This window comes from Gnatocerus cornutus, chromosome 10 (assembly GCF_029298725.1).
Source record: "Gnatocerus cornutus isolate USDA-ARS CGAHR chromosome 10, icGnaCorn1.1, whole genome shotgun sequence".
NCBI lineage: Eukaryota > Metazoa > Arthropoda > Insecta > Coleoptera > Tenebrionidae > Gnatocerus > Gnatocerus cornutus.
In genome coordinates, this window is record NC_142242.1 from 8,042,702 (window position 1) to 8,063,507 (window position 20,806).

At 37.1% G+C, this 20,806-nt stretch overlaps 3 protein-coding genes across 3 annotated transcripts; 1 reads left to right on the forward strand and 2 right to left on the reverse strand.

Moving 5' to 3' along the window:
• Window positions 1-2,549: 2,549 nt before the first annotated feature.
• On the reverse strand, window positions 2,550-8,239 carry LOC148167596 (vitellogenin-like). Its single transcript, XM_088048010.1, has 5 exons — window positions 8,147-8,239; window positions 5,937-8,067; window positions 5,418-5,884; window positions 3,705-5,366; window positions 2,550-3,653 (listed from the first exon to the last, which is right to left on the reverse strand). The coding sequence occupies exons 1-5, from the start codon at window positions 8,175-8,177 to the stop codon at window positions 2,650-2,652; spliced, it is 5,295 nt and encodes a 1,764-aa protein (XP_087904136.1). The 5' UTR covers window positions 8,178-8,239; the 3' UTR covers window positions 2,550-2,649.
• Window positions 8,240-8,774: 535 nt separating this feature from the next.
• Window positions 8,775-13,413, forward strand: LOC148167597 (QRFP-like peptide receptor). Its single transcript, XM_088048012.1, has 7 exons — window positions 8,775-8,950; window positions 9,005-9,329; window positions 10,833-10,954; window positions 11,137-11,260; window positions 11,311-11,525; window positions 12,754-13,032; window positions 13,080-13,413. The coding sequence occupies exons 2-7, from the start codon at window positions 9,096-9,098 to the stop codon at window positions 13,249-13,251; spliced, it is 1,146 nt and encodes a 381-aa protein (XP_087904138.1). The 5' UTR covers window positions 8,775-8,950; window positions 9,005-9,095; the 3' UTR covers window positions 13,252-13,413.
• Window positions 13,296-20,281, reverse strand: Msh6 (DNA mismatch repair protein Msh6). The gene is made up of 12 exons (XM_088048011.1): window positions 20,035-20,281; window positions 19,441-19,991; window positions 19,118-19,393; window positions 18,928-19,062; window positions 18,529-18,736; window positions 18,065-18,479; window positions 17,474-18,020; window positions 17,334-17,425; window positions 17,162-17,288; window positions 16,931-17,113; window positions 13,738-14,067; window positions 13,296-13,637 (listed from the first exon to the last, which is right to left on the reverse strand). The coding sequence occupies exons 1-12, from the start codon at window positions 20,162-20,164 to the stop codon at window positions 13,377-13,379; spliced, it is 3,255 nt and encodes a 1,084-aa protein (XP_087904137.1). The 5' UTR covers window positions 20,165-20,281; the 3' UTR covers window positions 13,296-13,376.
• Window positions 20,282-20,806: the final 525 nt, after the last annotated feature.

Sequence of the window (20,806 nt, forward strand, 5' to 3'; positions counted from 1 at the left end):
GACCTAAAAAAAAGTGTTAATTAAAAAGTAATAAAATGGTATTCAATGATATGCTTACCTGGATATAATTGTCTTTTATCTAACAATTTTGTTTTCAACAAGTGAATACGAGTAGCTTAATTCAACCCTAATTTTCAGAGCAATAGAGAAAATATATTACATATATAAAAAATTTAAATGTATAATAATAATATATAAGCTTTTTGCTACAAACTGACGAAATTTACATAAATTTGGTGAATTTTTTCAAAATCTGTATTGAATCAATTGGTTACAATTATGAAATTTATATTGCTGAATCAGATGCAAATGTCGGATCTTCCATTTAGGCGACTGATAATCTCTTACCTGCATGTTAACACACACTAACACAATAGCACTAACACTACTAGGAAATAACTAATTTTTAATCAAATAATAACTCTGCCAAATTGCAACATTGTAGATTGAGGGCCTAGTTCTAATTCGATTTTGCGATAACGCAAACCGTGGTTACCATGGGTACTGCGGCATCTGTCAATCGGCTTTATTTTACCCAAATTTTGGAGTTAAATCTTACTAAAGTGGTTAGCACTGCAAGAATGAGATTCTGCAAGTCGTTTCGTCAACTTCTTGTCTATCCCATGTTTAAAAAAATAACGCCGCTCGACAACGCTTTAGCGCCTTTTGCATCATTTTATTTTGCACTTGACAGTGCGGCTTTGCCGCTGCGTAACCGATTTGCGGCACTGAATTAGAATTGACCCCTTAGAGACATAAATTTTAGAAATTTTTGTTTTTAAGGAGAAGCCAAAATATGAGAAATCCTTCCCTAAAAATCGTACTTTTGGTAATTTTAGTGCAACAGCCATCATAAAATTTCATTAAATTACTAGTTTTTTATCGTATATAAACTCTGCCAAATTGCAAAATTGTGGACCAAAAAACATAAATTTTAAAAAAAATTATTTTCAAGGCAAAGCCGAAATATGAGAAATCCTCCCAAATAAAATTTTAGTGCAACAGCTATGAAATTTCAGGAAATTACTAGTTTTTCATCGTATATTTACTCTGCCAAATTGTAAATTGTAGATCAAAAAACATAAATTTTAGAAATTTTTATTTTCAAGGCAAAACCGTATTATGACAAATCCTTCCTTAAAATTCGTACTTTTGGTAATTTAAATGCAACAGCTATAAAACTTCAAAAAATTACTAATTTTTAATCAATTAATAACTCTGCTAAACTGCAACATTGTAGATCGAAAGACATAAATTTCAGAGATTTTTATTTTCATGGCGAAGCTGTATTATGAGATGATAAGGTTTGTGTTTTTTTGTTTTAATGAAAACCGTGACTAAACCTGGAACTAAAGATACCTTAGTAATTTATCTATCATAGTAAGTTTTATGATACAACCCCCTGGGGTACTTTACGTATCAACTAAGGACGCTGTTGCCGATCCCAACCCCGGAAAAAGAAGAAGGGTTTATCGGCCAATTTAGGAAGTAACATTGTGAAAAATTTTTTGAAGATTCTTTTACGGTTGGAGAAAATTTTGGAGACAAAGAAGATAACGTACAGAGTTACCAAGGACAGTTTTGTTACAGAAGAATAAAGATGTTAGTCCAGCGAGAAGATAAAAAAATGGTAAGTCCCATTGTTTTATTTTTGATCTACATTTCAATCTACATTATCTACATAAGTTTATTATTGTTTATCTGCAGTACGATAATTTCCATTATTTGTTTCATTAAGAATTTTCAGTTGCTCAGTTAAAGAAAAGCGTTATACAGGATGTCCGGAAAGTGGCGCACCACCTTGAAAAAGGGTAATTCGGTGGTCCCCCAGAGTACCAAAAAATGTTTAAAAAAATTCCAGACTCTCTGTTTTCGCAGAAGGACCAAAAGAAAATTTGTAAAATGGCAACATTGCAGAACTTTACCCCCCATAATTTAAATTTCCAGTATTCAAAGCCATAGTAACGTTGCTGTTGTTTTGTTGGCGTTAGTCAGATCGGCGCATGAAAGAGTAATGTAACTATGGTTTCATGTGATCGATGCCACTGATCGAGATTGTTGATTCAAAAATCTTGCTAACAGTTTTCAGGCATTTCTTGCAAGATTTTTCCGATTTTTTTCACCATGTCTTTGTGCAAAATGTCCTTTAAGTAACAAATTCATTTGAACGTAAAATTATTGCACAGAAATCGTTAATTTTTGCATCAAACTTTGCCTCTTCAATCCATCACATCTCGGAAAATTGAAGACATGAAATTTTTTTAACATTTTTTCGGTGATCTTTGGCATTGTTCGATGATACAGTTTCACGGTGATGCGCGACTTTTTGGACACCTGTAAAATGAAAGTTATAGAGTTATCACACTTTTTGTTTGCCAGAATCGTTTATATTTTTCCAAATAGCAATCATCCAAACAACTTGTGCAAGTGACAATCAAATCTGATTTAATCTTTCCAAATTGTAATATTATTTCTGCTTATTTTCCGTTTCTAGTTCTATTTCGCTGTTAATTTATTTTCAGAAGGTTTTTTTCAAGAAAAAGAGGATATACTCAGAAAGTATTTAATATATTTTTTTTACATTTTTGGATGCTCGTATAAATAACAGTATTATGATACAATCAAATCGTTAGCATGTTTAGATAAAATCTAAGGTAAACATTTCGCTGGTATATCCATCTGCATCTTTCCAGTTGGATGCATCATGGTGAAGTCAACATTAATCTTCTTGTCGATTTGAGACCTCCAGAATGCAGTAGTGGCAGAAGGTGACAGACAGTGTACATCAACGGCCTTCTGGTTCATGTGCAAAGGAGAGCAGCTAGATTTGCAGAAAGGCAATGGACGAATGGAGAAACAGATTAGTCCGTCTTTCTCGTGGTAGCGAGTCAAATGTCCAGTGCAATCATCTCCTTCACGTTTCTCATAATCGGAAGAACGTCCAGCATCTTCATTTGAGATGTAATTGGCGAAGATAACTCTCTTCTGGGCACAGTTCTCGGTGCTGCGGGCGTAGCTGCTGCTTCTCACAGGGTGAGAGTCAGCACCGACGGTGTAGGATTGTACAAATTGTTGAGGATCGTGGATGATGCAGTCACTGGGAGTGACAAAGTCGGTTTCAGGTTCTCCAGTGAAGGTTCCGCAGAGACCACGGGAAGAGTCGCGGAATTTGCTGTTGACAGCGGTGACTTTAAGGGTTTCACCGTTGAAGATGAGATAGAAAGCGTGGCGGATTTCAACTTTCACTTCCTGGTTGGGTAAAGCGTAGATTTGAATCTGGGCGTTGTAGAAGTCGGCGGAGCTCTCGCTTGTGTATTTCACGATTTGATCGTTAACCAAAACTTTAGGTTGTCTGCTGGAGCTGGAAGGAGCCTGGAGGACAATCTTGGCGACCTTGCCTTGAGTTCTTGGCATTTGTACGAAGATTTGAACTTCCTTCTTCTGGGAACCTTCTTGTTCAGCACGAGTGTAGACTACGTAAGATTCGACAGTTTGGTGAAGTTGTTCTTCGACAGTTTGGTCGGGTTTGTTGTGAACAGGTGATGGTCTTCGTGGAACGTATTGCAAGACAACAGTCCATTGGTTCGACAATCTAGATGGGTAGGTCTTGTTGTCAAAGCTGCTGGTCTCGGTCTTATCAACAACGCAGATTGCTGGAAAAGAAAAAGTAGTACCACATCCAAACGGAGCTCTTATGAACTTACGTCTGTAGGTATCTTCCTTGAGGATTTGTCCTTGGAGGCGAGCAGCGGTATGGAAAACTGGGTGAGGTACCAAGAAGGCTCTTGCCCATTGTCCCAAAGGCGCATTCTTGAGTTCAGTTCTGCCGTGTTTACTGGCAACGCTGATGTTCAAGCGTTCCAGATCCGGACTGAAGTGACCACTAATGTCAAGTTTGTTGTTGGGTTCAACATCGATGATGTTTTCTTGGACGCGAGGGTACAATTGGTGGCGCAACAAGCTGTAAACTTTGTAAGTGGCGTTGATGATTTCAGGTGCCATATCGTTGTATTTCATCTGGATATCGAATTTGTTAAGAAGGTTAGCGTTGGCAGCTACTTCAGCGCAAATTGGCAATTGGGTGTTTCCTTGTCTCATCTGTTGCTTGCACTTCTTGTAATCCTGTTGTTGTTCCAAATACTGTACACGCTCCTTGGTCTTGGACAGATGGATATCAGCGTCAGTTCTTGAGAGATGTTGTTGGTAACGAAGAAGCGCTTGAACATAGAAACGGGATGTTGGGTCCATTTGCATGGCGTAGTCCAAGTCAAGACCGTTGGTGTTGGGCACCTTCGATACAGCATGTACGTAGAAAGCGGTTTCAGGGCGTTGTTTATCAACTCTGCGAGCCAAAGCGATGAAGCGACCATGAGGATCAACGTTGCTCTTGGCAGATCCAGCAGTAAGAGAGTATTTGATGTGGTTTTGACCAGAGAACTCGACAGTGACATCTCCAACGACAACTTCAGCATCGTTGATGTAACTTCCAAGTTTGTCAACAAACTCCATCTGTCTCTTCTCGGGTTCTTCAGCGAAGGTGGGGATTTCAGTAACCTTGGTGTTGGGGTCTGGTTTTTTCTCATTGGGGTCGTTGTCTTGGTAAGCGGATTGGTAACCGAAACGCAAGAGAATCTGTTGGGTTGTTGATTTGGCTCCATCGATTCCGGCTTCAACGTGGACGTATTCGATATTCTCATCAGCCCATGGTCTCAAGATGGCATCAAGAGGACAGTGTTGAGTCAAACGTTGGTAGATAAAGGTTCCATCGATCCTTTGGTCGCTCTTGATTTGCAAGTACATGGCAACACCGGTAGCTTTATCTCCAGCAATGATGTTTCTTTGGTAGGGAGTCTGAGAGCGGATGATTTTCAAAGCTGGTTTAGGGCTGTAGATGTCATTTTGAGAAGTGTAAGGCCAGCTGCTGTAATGAGCCAAACGGACATTTTGTTGTTTTCCAGGATTGACGATTTCAACTTGGAGTTGGCGTCTTCTGAGGTTTAAGTCGACTTTGCCGCTAAGAGGAAGCACAGCTTGGAAGTTCTTGTGGTAACCGGCGGTGTAGCGTTGGTGGTCGAAAGGAGTGAAGATACCGAATTCAGATTGCGCTCTAGCGGTCAAAACAGCGTGGATATTGAATTCAGCTTTGACGGTATCAGGCTTTTGAAGTACTTGTCCGTTGGAAATTTCAGGTTCAGCGCTGGCTTTGAGTTGGGATTGAATTCTGATCAAGATGGGGCGATCGTAGGTGTAAATGAAAGGAAGACCCAAGACTGTGGGCAAAGCCAGGACGGCTTCTTGTCCAATGATCATCTTGTTGTATTCAGCGCTTTTGCCGTTTTTCAGTACCTTTTCCAATTCATGCATATCTGTGAAAGTAATTATAAAAATCTAACAAATCTGCAGTAAATGTTACAAACCTCCAACAAATTCTTCCAAAGTTTGGTTATCGAAAGACAAGATGGATTGGAGAGGTCCAAGTTGCAAGTAAATGTTGCCTTCCAATTGTTCTCTCTGTTCGTTTTGGAGGTTCAAGATTTTGGCCAAGTTTTCGCTGGACCAGGGGTTGGATCCTTGAGCTTGTTTCTCTTGTTGTTCGCTTTTGTATTCTTTGGTTTGTTGTTGGAACACGTTGATCAAATCTTCCATGCTGGAAACGATAGCTTGGGCATGGATGAGTTGTTGGCTGAGTCCTCCAAGTTTCCTTTGCAACATGTATTTGATTCCTTTTGGTACAGCATGGTCAGCACCACCAAAAAGACGCAAATATTGTTGAGACTCGAAGCGAGCTTCTTCATTAGCATAACTGAGCAAGAAACCTTGGGAGTATTGTGCTCCGTATTGTTGACTCGTGAGCAATTTCTCGGCGTTGCGAGCATCAGTACGTCTGAAATAAACAATTTAGATAATTTCGACAATTAAGTCGTGGCAAATCTTACAGAGTTTCGTGTTCTGGAGCGTCCAATTTAGCAAGAGATTTGATGGTGGATTGAACAGCGGCATTGACGTAGTGACTGCTGTCCACTTTGGTGTAAGAAGCCATACGTTGAAGCATGGTAGATGAAGGTCTGGTACGCATCAATTGGAACACAGCAGCGACACGAACTTGTTCAATTTCACCGGAATTCTGGTAGATCTTGTACAAGACAGAGCGAGCCACACGTGGATTGCTCTTGACGAGTTCGTCCATAGCCAAAACCATCAAAACGCGTTGGAAATGAGAACACTTTCTTTGTCCTTCCAAGTAGGGTTCGAAAGCTTCCAAAATTTCTTGTTTGCCGACGTTTCCAAGAGCACGGATGTACACATGGGCTTTACGGGTATCAGCTTTGTTAATAGCTTCGTTCAATTGACTGGTGAGGTAAGGAATGATGGTCTTCTTAACGAATTGTTGACCTCTGCTGGTGCGGAAGCTACCATAGCTGTGTACTGGGAATTTTCCATAAGTCTCCTGGTGGTTGACGTACACTTGACGGACAAGAGTAGTGTAAGCCAAAAGGGCAGATTCGTTCAAGAATGGCTTAGACATGAAGTCTTCATCTTGGATCATGTCTCCGTACAATTTCATGTATTCTTCAGTGGGGTAACGTGCGGCGCTAGCAGCAGTGGCGAAGATTTGAGCAGCTTCGAGGTACGAAACTTGTCCATTTTCGATCCACTTCTTCATATTGGAAATAGCTGGTCCAGTTCCTGATTGAGCGACGGCGTCACGGTAAACGAGCCAGGCGGGAGCATCTTGAGAATGCAATTGTTGCGCAACTTGTTGTACTTCGTTTTCATCCATGATTCTCACAAGTCCGGTCAAAGTAACGAATTTTCCGGTGGTTTGTTGGTCCAAAACTTTCTTAGCATCAGTAGACTCTTGTCCAATTTCTTGTGCCAATCTGCGGACGGTTTCGACAATGTTTTGTTGTTTCTTGAAAGATTGACCATCGTAACCAACAGTGAATGGCAACAAAGGAGACGGTGCGGCTTCTCCAAGTCGTGGTTTCTCTTGATGCCAGTCTTCTTCGATATCGCGGGGACCGAATCTGGATCTGGAGTAAGAGGATTCAGCGCTGTCAGGAGCGACACCATGATCGTACTCTTTAGCATGACGAGGACTGTTGTCGGTACTGTAGGGTTTATCGTAGGTGTAAACAACACCGACTTCGACGCCGTTTTCAACTTGGTATTGACTTTCGTCTTGTTTCTGGGAAACTTGAGCGAGAGTAAGGTTCAATTTGCTGTTGAGAGAGCCTTGTTGTTTGTCGGCCAAAGTGGGGCTCAAACTGATTTCTTCATAAGTCACTGAGCTTTGGATGGTGAAAGCTTCCAGGGAGCCGGTGATCACAGCCTGACTGACAGAGGATCGGGTCAAGAAATCTCCAACTTGGTTTCCGGGTTGGTAACCTTCAATTCCTTGAAGTCCAGCGTGGTAGGAAGGAGCTTGAGGGCTGTTGGTAAAGTTCTTGTTCTTAACGATCTCGATAACTTCACCGCGTTCGTTCAAACTCTTGTGTGGGACAACCCAAGGTCTCGACTGCAGAACGTATTCAGGATAAGGGTGAATTTCATACAAAGTCTCGGAAACTCCAGTCACTGTCTCTTCCATGGTTTTGAAGACAGCAGTGTTTGAGTCTTCTTGAGTGAAGATGTTGATCGAGCTCTGGATGTGGTTCTTAGCTTTGGTGTCGAGTTGAAGTTGACTCACAATACTCTTGATCATGTTAGCTTCCCAGTTTTTGATTTGTTTGTTGACGATGACATTGCGAACAACACCACCTTCTAAAACAATCTCGAAGGGTTTGTCTGACAGACTAAGAGGACTGTAGTTGACTTCGGATTGGGGTAGTTCGGTCTCCCAGCCTTCTTTCAACTCTGCATGTACTTTCGCATACACAGCGTTGGAGATTTTGGCGGCCAAATTTCCATCGGATTTCGGTTGGACTTCTAATTGAGCTTGGAAGACAATACCGCTGTAGACATCGCTAATTTGGTTTAAACTAGCGAGGGAGCGACCCTGCACGTGGTAGACGTAATGGGATTGACCATTCCATCCGGGGGTTTCAGAAGCGTAGGCGACAGCCACTGGAGCACAAAAAAAAACATAAAGAAGTGCTCGATTTGGTTTAGATTTAACAAAAAAAGTAGTAAAAAAATGACTCACCTATCAAAGCCAGCACAAGTTGCGACCACATCTTGGAGCTGATTCGCCGAAGAAGTGTATCTTCCTCCGGTCCATCGTCAGTTTATATAAGAAGAATATTTTAGCAATTCAGCGTTTTGTTGGGTCAAATATCGGAAAGTTCGTGCATCAGCAGAGTTGATAATCTCGTTGAACTCATTTCCTTTGCAATTGCAAAAATTTTATATTTCATCAATGAATTTGTGCATGAACTTGAAGAAATTATGAAAATATTTGTGACGCAAAAAATCCACTCGATTTTATTACTCATATCTAAATTGAATTTCTAAATTTAATATTGATGTATGGCATGAAACCTACTCTGGTTAACTATGATAAATCATATTTTGATTATCTGAAAATTGCACCGGTAAAGTTGAATTTTCTGTGTTTATTTTTGTTCGTCGTCCTTCACATGCAATTCTGTTGTATTATAAATTAATTGGTATAATCCGAACATTCTTATCTAATAATATTCGGTCCTGTGTGTTTAGATATTATCTATATAATATTATAGTATTAAGTGGTAATTTTTTATCCACGCAGAACGCACCTCAATGATTTAACGAAGTGTTGGTATTTTGAGGTTCCGCGTCTGTCATACATACATTACACATATATACATTAGCGTCGCGACGACCATTCCCCAGTAGAGCTTAAGATTTTCGCTCCTTTCGCAGCACACGCACACAAAATAAAAAAGTGTAGTGTTAAACTAACAACTTATAAATAAAACCAAATCAACAAACAATTAATCCAAGTTAAAAGAAAATTTGGATTTCAACTGTAAGTAATGTTATATAGCGCGATGGAAATGATTCGCCTGCTTTGAAATTTTAGAGAACTGTGACGTCTAAGGGCAACAGTTTTGATAATTCGTTTCCAGAACTCGGATGAAACTTCAATTAAGTTCGTTTTCTGTGTAATAACAATGTGTGATATTAATGAGACCGTAACAGACACAAACAATACGATGTTTGATTGGAATGAATTGATCCCGACAGTTTTTGTTTATAGTGTGACATTTGTATTGGGGCTAGTGGGCAACTGCTTAATTATTTTCACCACTTTTCAATACAGAGGGATGCAAAGTGTGACAAACGTTTTCCTTTCAAGTCTCGCATCGGCCGATTTACTCCTCATTATCATCTGCATTCCTGTAAAGGTACGACAAATTATTTCATTTTAATCATGAATGGGAGATAAAATTTATTAATTCCAAGCTGATTGCAAATGTACACATGACGCGATAAATTAAAATCAATTAAATACCATTTTTGTTATAATTGCTAATTCAGATGAAAATTCTGTTACCATGCAACCAACCTCAAACCAGTTACTAATCTTTTATCTCAAGAGATTATTAGGTGCACTTATGTTAGATAAATATTAGAGCATATGCTCCTCTCTAATGCATGTCAAATTAAGTCTGTAAACAGAATAAAAGCACGCATGTTTCGATGAATGACGAAAGAGAAAAAACTTAACGTGCACTTCCATATCGCAGTTATTTTTAATCTGTTTAAAGCAAAAATCATAAACTGGACATAAAAAACTAGCGTTTATTTGATCGATTAACAAATCATTTCACAATTGGAGTTTATTTTTTTATTTTACAGCGTAAATAGCAAAAATACCACTATTTATTTACCTCGCTCTTGCAACTGTATTTATTTATCTTCGTTTGCTAACTAATGTTTTCCCTATTTCAAGACAAATTAGGTAAATCTATTACCCGTCCTACTACCAAAATAATAAATATGATCTACTACGCCGCTTCGTGTAAATTCGAATTTGATAACTTTTTTTTGAAGAAGACAAAAACTGACGCGTAATTAACATGTTTGCAGCTCGTTGTAATTAAATATTATCGGTGGGCGTTTTTATCATCGACAATAATTGTTCCGACATATTTACACAAGTACTCATTTATCTTAAATGTGTATAATCTTCCTCTCAACTAATTTCCTCATGCGGAAGAAAAAACGCAAAAATGTGCATCTTTACAGAAGAATTAACACGACTTCGCATGTTTCCAAAATCAACTTTCGTTCTTTTGTGTTCTCGGAATTTCGCACCGCTTTGTGTGCATGTTTTAATTAACATGTTTATCTAATCTGTACGTTTGGGAATCGAGCAATCTCAAAAATTCGCTCGTTTTGAGTCTAACGCGGAAAAAAGTATCGAATATGCACTTAATAAAAATAGTTTGAAAGCTTTCTAAAAATATACGATCAACTGTTTGATTGGTTTAGTGTTGATTGTTACTGTTTCACTCGGTTTACTTATGAGACAAGCTTTTAACATAATTTAATCAAATGGCAAAAATGACATCATAAAGTAAATCCAATTTTATTGGACTGTCAAAATTTACTTTGATGGTACGGCCGTGAGAAAATAAATAAGTTTTATTCATATTTGGTGCAACATATTTTTTATTATCAGTCGTCACTGCAGAATTATAATTAGTCCGAAATTGACACTATAAATACTGGAAAAGATATTTATTTTGACAGGAGTTCCTGTACTAAAGCCAAAAAACACTCGCACTACTAGGTGCAGTTTACACAGTCCCAATGTACACATCATTTAGGTCACTAAAATTTTCCTAAATTAATTCAATCCACAAATTCATTTAAAGTCGAAATAGAAAATTTTTATTTTACAGGTAGCCAAGCTGTTTTCCTACACGTGGGTGATGGGATTTATGGTGTGTAAAGTAATTCATTATTTGCAAAATGTGTCAGCAATTTGCTCTGTGATGACCTTAACTGCGATTAGTATAGAACGGTAAGATTTCTGAACTTTTACAGGTCAAGAGATCAAAATTCGGTTTGATATTAAACTGCTAAAGAATCAATTTCTTTCAAATTAACAACTTTGTACCATTTTATCAATAACAAGTTATCACAACTAATTAAGTCTTTGATTTTTTTAACTGCTTGTTATTTTTATTTTGAGTAAATTTCCAGCTACTATGCCATCGTGCACCCTATGAAAGCTAAATATATCTGCACAATTAACCAAGCCAAGCGAATTATTGCAGTAATATGGATACTATCTCTTGTTCTAGCAGTTCCGACTTGGATTGCTCAGGTAATTGAAGTTGATTTCGCAATAAAATGGTTTTATTTCTCACGTTTTAGGCTCATATGTTGGTGAAAAACAACAATGATCCCACTGAGTATTTCTACTGTGTTCGCGATTGGGATTCGCAAATCATTTGGCGCTCTCATGAAATTTACTTGCTTGTGATCATTCTGGTTGTTCCTTTCATTATTATGACGTTTTCCTACACCACCATATGCTGGGAAGTGTGGAAAGTTATGGAGAGGCGATCTGTGATGACCAGCAAATATGTGTAAGTTCCCAAAAAAAAACAAAAATAAGTAATGTCGCCGGTAACAAATGTAAATATTTTGAATTCTTCGCAAGCCACTGTCGGGGCGATGAGAGACTTATCTGAATATCTGTAACGATTTAGACAACGCGGCCCTCTCAATAACACTAGCCTACAAGGTTGTGTACTGGAGAAATAGAAAGTCATTTCAAAAGTAAAGCTGCTAACAAAATAGTAGTTTCTGAGGTTTTAAAATTATTCCAAAACCAAAAAATTTTAGAAAAAAAGTTCTTAGTTTGACCAAAAGTTAAACCAAAAATACAGTATGTCCCCGGATTGAGTTCACAAGAGGAAAAAAACGTTATTTTTCATTTTACAGAAACATGACAAAGGAATAATAATAATAATTTTTAATTTAGCAAAAAATGTCAAAGGAATGAAATTTGTTCCTTAACTCAAACCAATTTTTACTATTTGATTGACCCATTACCTGTTTTAGCTCATAGTTCAATTCTAACTCGTAATTCTTTAAGACTGTTTCGAATTTTCTCAATTATTGTTAAGGATGCAATTGCATTTTTTTCCAATTTTTTAATACTTACACATTATTAGGTAAATTTTTCTTTAATCTTTAACGCACTATTTGATTTTGTGAAGCCACAGCCTGCTATTTGAATACGATTACAAAATTTAATAAATAAAAATAATGAAAAAATTAATTTTAAGAGTACAAACTAATAATTTTGAAATTTAATTGCAGATTTATCGGTTTTGAAATATGCAAAAAATGTTATTCCTTTGTGATTTTTTTGTAAAATGGAAAATCAACCTTTTTTCTCTCTTGTGAACTCAATCCGGGGACATACTGTACAATGAAATTTTTAACAAAATTTGTTAACTAGTGTCAGCTTTTTAAGAAATTGTTTAAAAATTTCCACGTGTTCTTTTTTTCACATTTCAGCGATGACTTTACATAATTATTTTTTCTATAAATAAACTCGTTTTTAATACCTGCCTTATCACGATCAAGAACTCCGGTATAACTTTAATAGATCTTGTACAAAAATAAAATTGATTGATCGTCTCCACGCGCTTATAATTGATCAGCTATTTCTGATATTTCAATTCCCTTTTGTGGCTGGCATCTTCACGCCGCCACGATTTTTAAGACTGCCAGTCGTTAACATTTTCAGTCTAAACAGTTTTATTCGCTCTCCTGTAGTCATTAAAATTTTATGTTTTGTTTTAGTTTGACAAGAACTCGTAGTACTAACAATGAAGAGCGTTACTTGGAGACTTTCATGTTGGCGGATAAAAGAAAACCGCCGCCTCCTCCAAGCTATGACGATAGTAACATGGTCAAACAAGTCGTTTCGATGTTGGTAGCCGTGGTGGTGTTATTCGCAATTTGCTGGACTCCTCTTCTTCTTGATAATATCCTGACTGCTTACGATGTCCTTCCTAGCATGAGATGCGGTTTTTTGAAATACATGTCAACAACATTTCACTTATTGGCGTATTTTAACAGGTAGATAATTATCATTTCCTCTAGCAAACTAATTAGAATCTTTGAAGCTGCATCAATCCCATTATATACGGCTTCATGTCGAAGAGTTTTAGAGAGAGCTTCAAACTTGTGTTGTTTTCTTGTTGTTCGCCAGATATGAGAGTCCACAGAGGAAGTAATTACAGTTTAAGGTACGTTTCCAGGACCGGATCGCAGACACGAACCACTTCATACAAATAACTTGGGAGTGTTCAACAGGACAGTATTTATCAATTTACTTAGTATTTCAATATGTATTTTTACTATATATTTATTTCGTAAAGGTTATTTGAAAGAAAAATGTGTAATTGTAACTTGTATAACAGTTAGGACTTCATTGCTAACAAAACATTTCTAATGGTATTGATATCTTTCGATGTGAAGAGTTCTCGGAAATGCTTACGATTATTGGTTTCCTTTTCCAATTCCTTAGAAATTTCGCGACCACGGGAAACGATGCAGTGTTTCAATCCTGCCAATCTGGCGACGTTAAAACCGTACGATTTTGGACACCGACCTCGTGCCATCTTGTACAAGAACGTCACGGATTCTTCAGTTGGATCGTCGTCGTTTTCAACCACGCAAGCCTAAAAGAAAAAAACTAGTCATAAAAACCCTCTCTAACAAAATCCACTGTCAAAATCTAATCCTCAATTTTTATTTAGGATGACAAGAGTATAATCTCACCATGTGTCCCAACTGGACATCATTCCTTGGTTCAAAGTGGTCCACCAAACTGTGATAATGAGTTGAAAATAAAGTCCGACAGTTAACTTGAGTCAGTTTTTCCACATAAGCAGTTGCAATGGCATTTCCATCATGTGTTGAGGTTCCTCTTCCTAACTCATCAAGCAAAACCAGAGAAAACTGAGTTGCATTGTGTAAAATAGCGGCAGCTTCAGACAACTCGACTAAGAAAGTCGACTGACCGTGGACAATATCATCGTGAGCCCCCAATCGAGTGAAAATTCGATCAATCAAATTCACTTTGCATGTACTGGCCGGGACGTATCCACCCTAAAATGACCCATAAAACAGAAGAAAATTTATTGGATCAATTCTTGGTGTTGACAAATTATCAAAATTACAATTTATTCCCAGACACCAAATTTTGTCAAAAAATGAGCGATGATTAAACTAAAAACTTACTAATAATTCGTCCTTTCAGTGCGACCAATTGTTTCGGCCATTAATGCACCGACTTCACAAATTTCAAAATGGTTGACAAATAAATTTAATAATTTAACCAAAAAGCAGCCTAGCCTTGCAGTCAAAAATTCTCTTGAATTCATCAGTAAAATCAAAAACGAACAGCTGCAATAGGGTGAATTATTAGTTTCATTCGATGTAAGTTCTCTATTTCCAAGTGTCCCCGTTCCACAAACACTTCTCTGGTTGGAAGAACTCTTAGTTGAAAACAATTTCAACTCGGAGATTGTCAAGGAATATATTCAACTCACAGATTTTTGCATGAAGCAAAACATTTTTCAATTTTCCGGGAATTTCTTTTTTCAGCATGAAGGCACGGCAATGGGTAATTCATTCTCTCCGTTCATTGCTGACCTTTTCATGAGCCGCTTTGAAAAGGAACTTGAATCTGAGCTTGAATATTTTCCAAAAATCTGGACCTGGTATGTGGACGACATTTTTACCATTTTTGATACGAACAAGTGAAATATTGATGACTTTTTAATCAAAATAAATAACCGTTATCCAACGATAAAATTTACTTGCGAAATAGAGGAAGACGGAAAACTTCCATTTTTAGACACAATTGTAATTAAAAATAAGAACAGATTAGAGTTTGATGTTTATAGGAAGGAAAGCAGTACTCTTCGCTACAACAATGCAGACTCTCATCATTGTCCTCAACATAAGATGGCAAGTCTAAATTTTCTTCATTTGGTCAATGAATGTTCTACTTTTCAGAAAACACCTGAGAAGACTTCTTTTGTCACCAGGTAATCCTAAAGACCGAGTAGGAACAACAGAAAAGTCGCTGATTTATGAAATTAAATGTAAAGATTGTAATCAGAAATACAGTGAAATCTCTGTTGAGCGGACACCGCTGGGACTGTAACAATCTGTCCGCTTAAAGGGGAGTGTCCGCTTAAGAGAGAAAATTGAACTTACAGTTTAAGTGAATTTTATTTATATTAAACTTAATAATACGCTTTTTCGAATATAGTAAATTTAAATTTAAAAGTAACAAAAACACTTCAACAAAAATTAGATTAAACAACCATTATTCAACATTAAAATATTCCAGCAATTTGATTTGACGGACCAAACACACTTTTAACGCACGTCTCGTTAGATATGCAGTTTAAAGAAATGTTGAAATCGATATTTAGATTATTAACAATTCGTGGGAGGGTATGTGACTATTTCATGATGTCCGCTTAAGAGAGATTTAGTGTAGAATTTAAGCAAAAACACTGTGTCCGCGTCCGTCCAAGGGAGATTCGGAACAATGAATTGTTAGTTTTACGCATCCGGACTTTGAAAAATTGTCCGTTTAAGAGAGGTGTCCGCTTAAGAGTGTCCGTAAGGGGAGATTTCACTGTATATTGTGCAAACAAGAAGGTCAATTTTAAAAAGGTTCAAAGAACATCAAGCTCATCTCAAATTTGGAAGGTTTGAAAAATCAAGCGTTGCCCAACATGTTTTTGACAATGACCACCACATTGATGAAAGTTGTCTTCGTTTAATTAAAAATGTAAATAATTGTAAATTTCTAGACATTTATGAAAGTCTAGAAATATTTAGGAACAAAAATGTAATAATGAACTCGTACAACGGCCCCATCCCCTCCTCCTCCCACTACACCCTTTTACCTGCGCCAAAGGGTGCGCGTCGACAAGCTTTTAGTATACAGGGTAATTTTTTTAAAACGGCAGGCGTTGTAGAATTTTTATTTATAAACCGATTTCAAAAATTTAAAAAACAAATGAAATGGTTTCTTTTGGGCGATACTCAACTTTCTTCTTTTAAATTGGAACCCATTTTTTTTTCATAATTTGGAAGATATTAATTTTCTTGATTCAGAAATGTGTAATATGTTCTACTTTTACCAAAAATATTTTTAAAAAAATTATCAAAATTGAAAAAAAAAAGCAAAAAAAGTTAATAAAATCTAGGTGCATGGTGTCAAATTAAAGAATGCCGTTATTGTAATGTCAAAAAGCAGCAAATAACAAAGGATCGGCATTTTTTTTTTGAAATTATTAATAACAAAAGACAATAATAATTACAAATCAGAAAAAACAACTACCTTATTTAATTAAAATTCTGTTGAAACGCCATCCCGTTTTTTTTATTGCACAATTGCATTGTAAGGTGTAGCCCCATCTTGTTGAAAGAAAACTTGTTCTTTCTGTTATTTGCTGCTTTTTGACATTACAATAACGATATTGTGTTATTTGACACATTTTATTGTGTTATTTTTTTTTATATATATTTTTTGTAAAAGTAGAACATATTACACATTTCTGAATCAAGAAAATTAATATCTTCTAAATTATAAAAAAAAAAATATGGGTGTCAATTTAAAATAAGAAAGTTGAGTATCGCCCAAAGGATACTAAGCCATGTAGAAAAATTTTAAAATCATGAGTTTATAGGAAATTAAAAACCATTTAATTTGTTTTTTAAATTTTTGAAATCGGTTCATAAATAAAAATTCTACAACGCCTGCCGTTTTTAAAAAATCACCCTGTATAAGGATGAATTATTTGTTAGTATTTAGTTTAATCATCGCTCTGATGATGATAGCATTGCTAGCAAAACGCGCGTCAGCATTTTTTGACAAAATTTGGTGTTTGGGAATAAATTGTAATTTTGATAACATAAAACAGAAGTTGGAAATAAGCAAATTTACCATGTGAGCCATGATGCATATTATAGCGGTTTGGCGCATCAGGGTTGATTTACCGCCCATGTTCGGCCCGGTGATGAGCAACACATTGGGGTGTGTTTCAACCCCTAATTTCGTGTCGTTAGGAACGAAAGTTTCCATGTTGGAGACGCAAGGGTGGCGACCATTTTCAATCACAATTTTATTCTAAAAACACAAAATGAAATCCATAACAGATGCTCATTCACTACTTACTGATTCTCCCATAGGCTCAATAACCGGAATGCACATATCTTCGGAAAACCGGCGGGCGTACTCTGCCAAAGAACACAAAACATCCAACAAACCAATACAGTCAATCGCCTGCTCCCACTGGTCGTGTCTAAAAGCAAAATCTACAAAATCCGACAAAGCAATCTCTCAATACCTTGAGCTGAACTTCTGGAAAACTCTCCGATTGAGGTCCTGTATGATCTTCGTTCTCTCGTTCTCTGCTTTCATCATATCCGCCAGAAGTTGCTAAAACCACCGATGACTCTAACAGTAACAAGATGAATAAACACTCACTCTACTCCTCGCTGTGGAGTACCGCTTCACCGGTTTCGCCCCCTTCCTGGTCCCTTCAAGTTGGTACTCACTCGTAACTTTCTTGGTATGACTCTCAGGAATTTCAATCTGAAACCTCTTCTTATCCGAACCGAAATACACGACTTTACAACCAAAAAATCTTTGTAATTCTGCGAGGTATTCATCGAGTTCTTTTCGCACTTCTTGGATGCCTTCTTCAGCTTGGTCGAACTTCTCATCAACTCCTGATTTCGGAATGATTTTACCTTCTTTCTGTGCCTCTTTTTGGTCGAAGGCGTTCTTGAAAAACTCCAAAGACTCTGTTAGATCCACGTACATTCCATCGGGTTTAAATTGAGTTAGTCGCCGAAGCAAGGCGGATTCACAACCTTTGAAGATCGAGTTCAAGTTTTGACCGAGTTCGAAGGCTTGTAGCGTCTTCAACAAATCAGTGATTCGCCTTTTGGAATATCGTACAGCTTCGTAGAACACGGCTCTGCCGTCAGGATGGTCCTTGCAATAGAACTTATTACCATACGCATGGATCCTACAGAAAACACTAAAAAAGAGAGCAAAAACGCAGGATCATACTTGGCCAATTGTCGCTCTAAATCCGGGAGTTTCTTCAGTACATCTCGCGCTTCTTGCAACATGCTTGGATTCTTGTACAGCTCTTGAACCGTATCCTGACGCTCTTTTATTTGCTCAACATTACATAAAGGTCTACAAATCCACTGTTGCAACAATCTTTTACCAAAAGCCGTTTGACAATAATCAATCATTTTTTGTAAAGAGCCTTCTTCTCCCAGTAGATTCAAGTTAACGATGGTAACAGCATCGAGAATCATTGAGCTTCGGGTTAGGGAATCTTGCGCTACATTTAATGGAGAGTAGAGCTTGAATTTTGCCATAGAAACGACTTGGAGGTCCAGCTTTGAGTCTATCAAATACCATAAACAGGCGCCAAGGGCTCGAACAGGGAGCTCGTATTCCGGTTTTGCGTTATCTAAAAATAGGATTTGAAATCCTCAACAAATAAATAATATAATTCTTACATCCGTCGGTAATGTCTTTGATAAACTGAGGCACAGTCAAAACATTATCTTCAGAACGAAAATAATCTCCATTCAATAATTTCTCTATAGTTGCCGCAGCGCTGTAAAACTGAGATTCTGGTGCTAGCGTGTCCTTGCGGATGTCTCTATACTGACCATTCAAAATGACTTTCAATTTAGGACTAAGTGGTTTTCTTTCTGTTAAAATCTGCAGACGAAATCCAATGTAGCCAAAGTTAAAACTATTACAGGTTTTGTACTTAAAATTATTTTAAGGCTAATGCCAACCAAAATATAGTATTTTAGAAAACTTTTAGTAAATATTAGGGAGAATTCTATAAAAGAAATGACTACTTCTCCACCACAATTTTATCCAAAACTGAGTGTTATCAAGCTTACCAATCCTGGAGGATATTCTGCTAGGCAAGTCAAGAGTTTTGAGCAATATTTATCATCTACAAACTCTGCTAGGTGGAAAATACCAATTGACGTGTCGATGAAGCAAATACCAAAACGTTGGGCATTTGAGACTTCCTACAAAAACGTTAATAGTTTACCAGAATTAATCATTTAGATTAAATCCACTTACTTTTTCCACAATTGCAAACATATAGCACGACTGAGCATGCATAGCTTCAGGTAACTGTGCCCCATAAACACATGTAGCTTTTGTGGTAACCTGACAAATTTCCCTGTTGACCACCTTGTCAAATTTTGTAGTTTTCCCCTGTTTCTTGCACCTTTCAGCCATCATTTCTGGAGTCTCAGTTTGTTCAGTTCTTGCTACTTTAAACCCCTTTTCTATCAAAGCGTTGGCCATTTTATGGTACGCACTTTCTGGGAAACCAGAATGTGCAAACTCTCCCTAGAAATATCAAAAATTGTACTTGAATTACAGAATTTTAAACTCACTTTCATGTAAGAGAAACCCAAATGGGTCACTCCTACAACAGCATCCATGTGATAAAGCTCATAGAATTTTCCTACTTTGAAAAACAACACTGCATCCATGTGGGTACTTTTCAGAATCCACCACTGTCTCATTGCTGGGGTTTGTTTATCCAGAAAACTATCAGGAATGAAAAGGGTTCTAGCATCATAGTTTGGGTCATCAGGCCTGCGTTTATTGATGTCTTTGATTTTATCAGGCTTCAAGAAATCGAGACGATTATGCAGCCAATTGGTGTTAGAGCTAGGGACTGATAAAGGAGTTTTTTGTGGAGTGTCTTCATTAGACTTTGATGGTTCAGCCCCCTTTTCAAACGTGAACTTCTGCAGCGTTGGTTTCTTCTCACTTGGCTTCTCGTCACTAGAAGACTCTTCACTCTCACTAACTTTCCTCTTCACACTTTTCTTTTTCTTGGGAGTTGGTTTAATAGGAATATTTTCCTCCTCAGAATCACTATCAATAATTGAGATTTTCTTCCTCTTTCTGACTTGAATTGGAGATTCATCAGTTTTACCTTAAAATTCAAATGATTCGAGTTTAAGGAAAAGACAACGAACCATTAGTTCCGTTTGTTTCAGTGTCGGCTTTTTCAACTGGCTCTTCCTTTGGGGCCTTTGATTTCGCCTTCGGTGATTGGAAGTAATTCAGTATCGTATTACTTTGACCTGAACTGAGCCGTTTTGCCATTTTTGGGTCTTCTTGTTGAGTGACACAATCACTAGCAGACAAAAGCTCACAATAAAGAAAATCGCGCCTTTTTCACAAAGTTTACACCGCCGCCATGCCGGTTGAAGGTGACATATGACAGGCAGAGGTACCAACCAGAAAACCGGTGAACTTTTATAAGAACTCTATTCTAGAATCCCGATAAATAAACCGGAGAATAGCAATTTTAATTTTTTTTAAGAAAATTTCGTAATTAAATTGAGCGCAAAAAACAACGCTTTTTTAAGCTGCTGCTACCTAAAAGATAAAAGATCTGCTTAGTATATTTAGTGTTATTAGATTGGTCACAACGCGGGCGCAATTTGAATATTTTTAAAAATATTCATATCGATTCGTTAAAAATATTTCTTTTTGGCGATTTTAGAGACAATTGCGAGTAAATACAAACTACAGATTATCAGAAATCTAATATGTAATAAAAATGAAACAACAGCTTATGATATAACTGCAATGAGTGTTAAAGCGCTGGCCGGTTATGAATTTTATCTTTTATCATGTATGTAATATTAAATTAAACATGTATTTTGTAAACCTGCATTGATTCTGTATTTTGTAATTAAATAAAGTGATTTATGATGCAAAAATCTTTTCTAGTCCGCTCGT

Bases quoted from the DNA above. Each gene is read 5' to 3' on its own strand.
- LOC148167596 (XM_088048010.1), bottom strand. From the start codon at position 8,177: ATGTGGTCGCAACTTGTGCTGGCTTTGATAG. The intron at 8,068-8,146 runs GTGAGTCATTTT...TTTGTGCTCCAG, and splicing joins ACTTGTGCTGGCTTTGATAG to TGGCTGTCGCCTACGCTTCT. The intron at 5,367-5,417 runs GTTTGTAACATT...TTACTTTCACAG, and splicing joins TTTGGAAGAATTTGTTGGAG to ATATGCATGAATTGGAAAAG.
- Msh6 (XM_088048011.1), bottom strand. From the start codon at position 20,164: ATGGCAAAACGGCTCAGTTCAGGTCAAAGTAATACGATACTGAATTAC. The intron at 19,063-19,117 runs GTAAGTGGATTT...ACGTTTTTGTAG, and splicing joins TGTTTGCAATTGTGGAAAAA to GAAGTCTCAAATGCCCAACG. The intron at 13,638-13,737 runs GTGAGATTATAC...TTTTTCTTTTAG, and splicing joins ATGTCCAGTTGGGACACATG to GCTTGCGTGGTTGAAAACGA.
- LOC148167597 (XM_088048012.1), top strand. From the start codon at position 9,096: ATGTGTGATATTAATGAGACCGTAACAGACACAAACAATACGATGTTT. The intron at 10,955-11,136 runs GTAAGATTTCTG...GTAAATTTCCAG, and splicing joins ACTGCGATTAGTATAGAACG to CTACTATGCCATCGTGCACC. The intron at 13,033-13,079 runs GTAGATAATTAT...GAATCTTTGAAG, and splicing joins TTATTGGCGTATTTTAACAG to CTGCATCAATCCCATTATAT.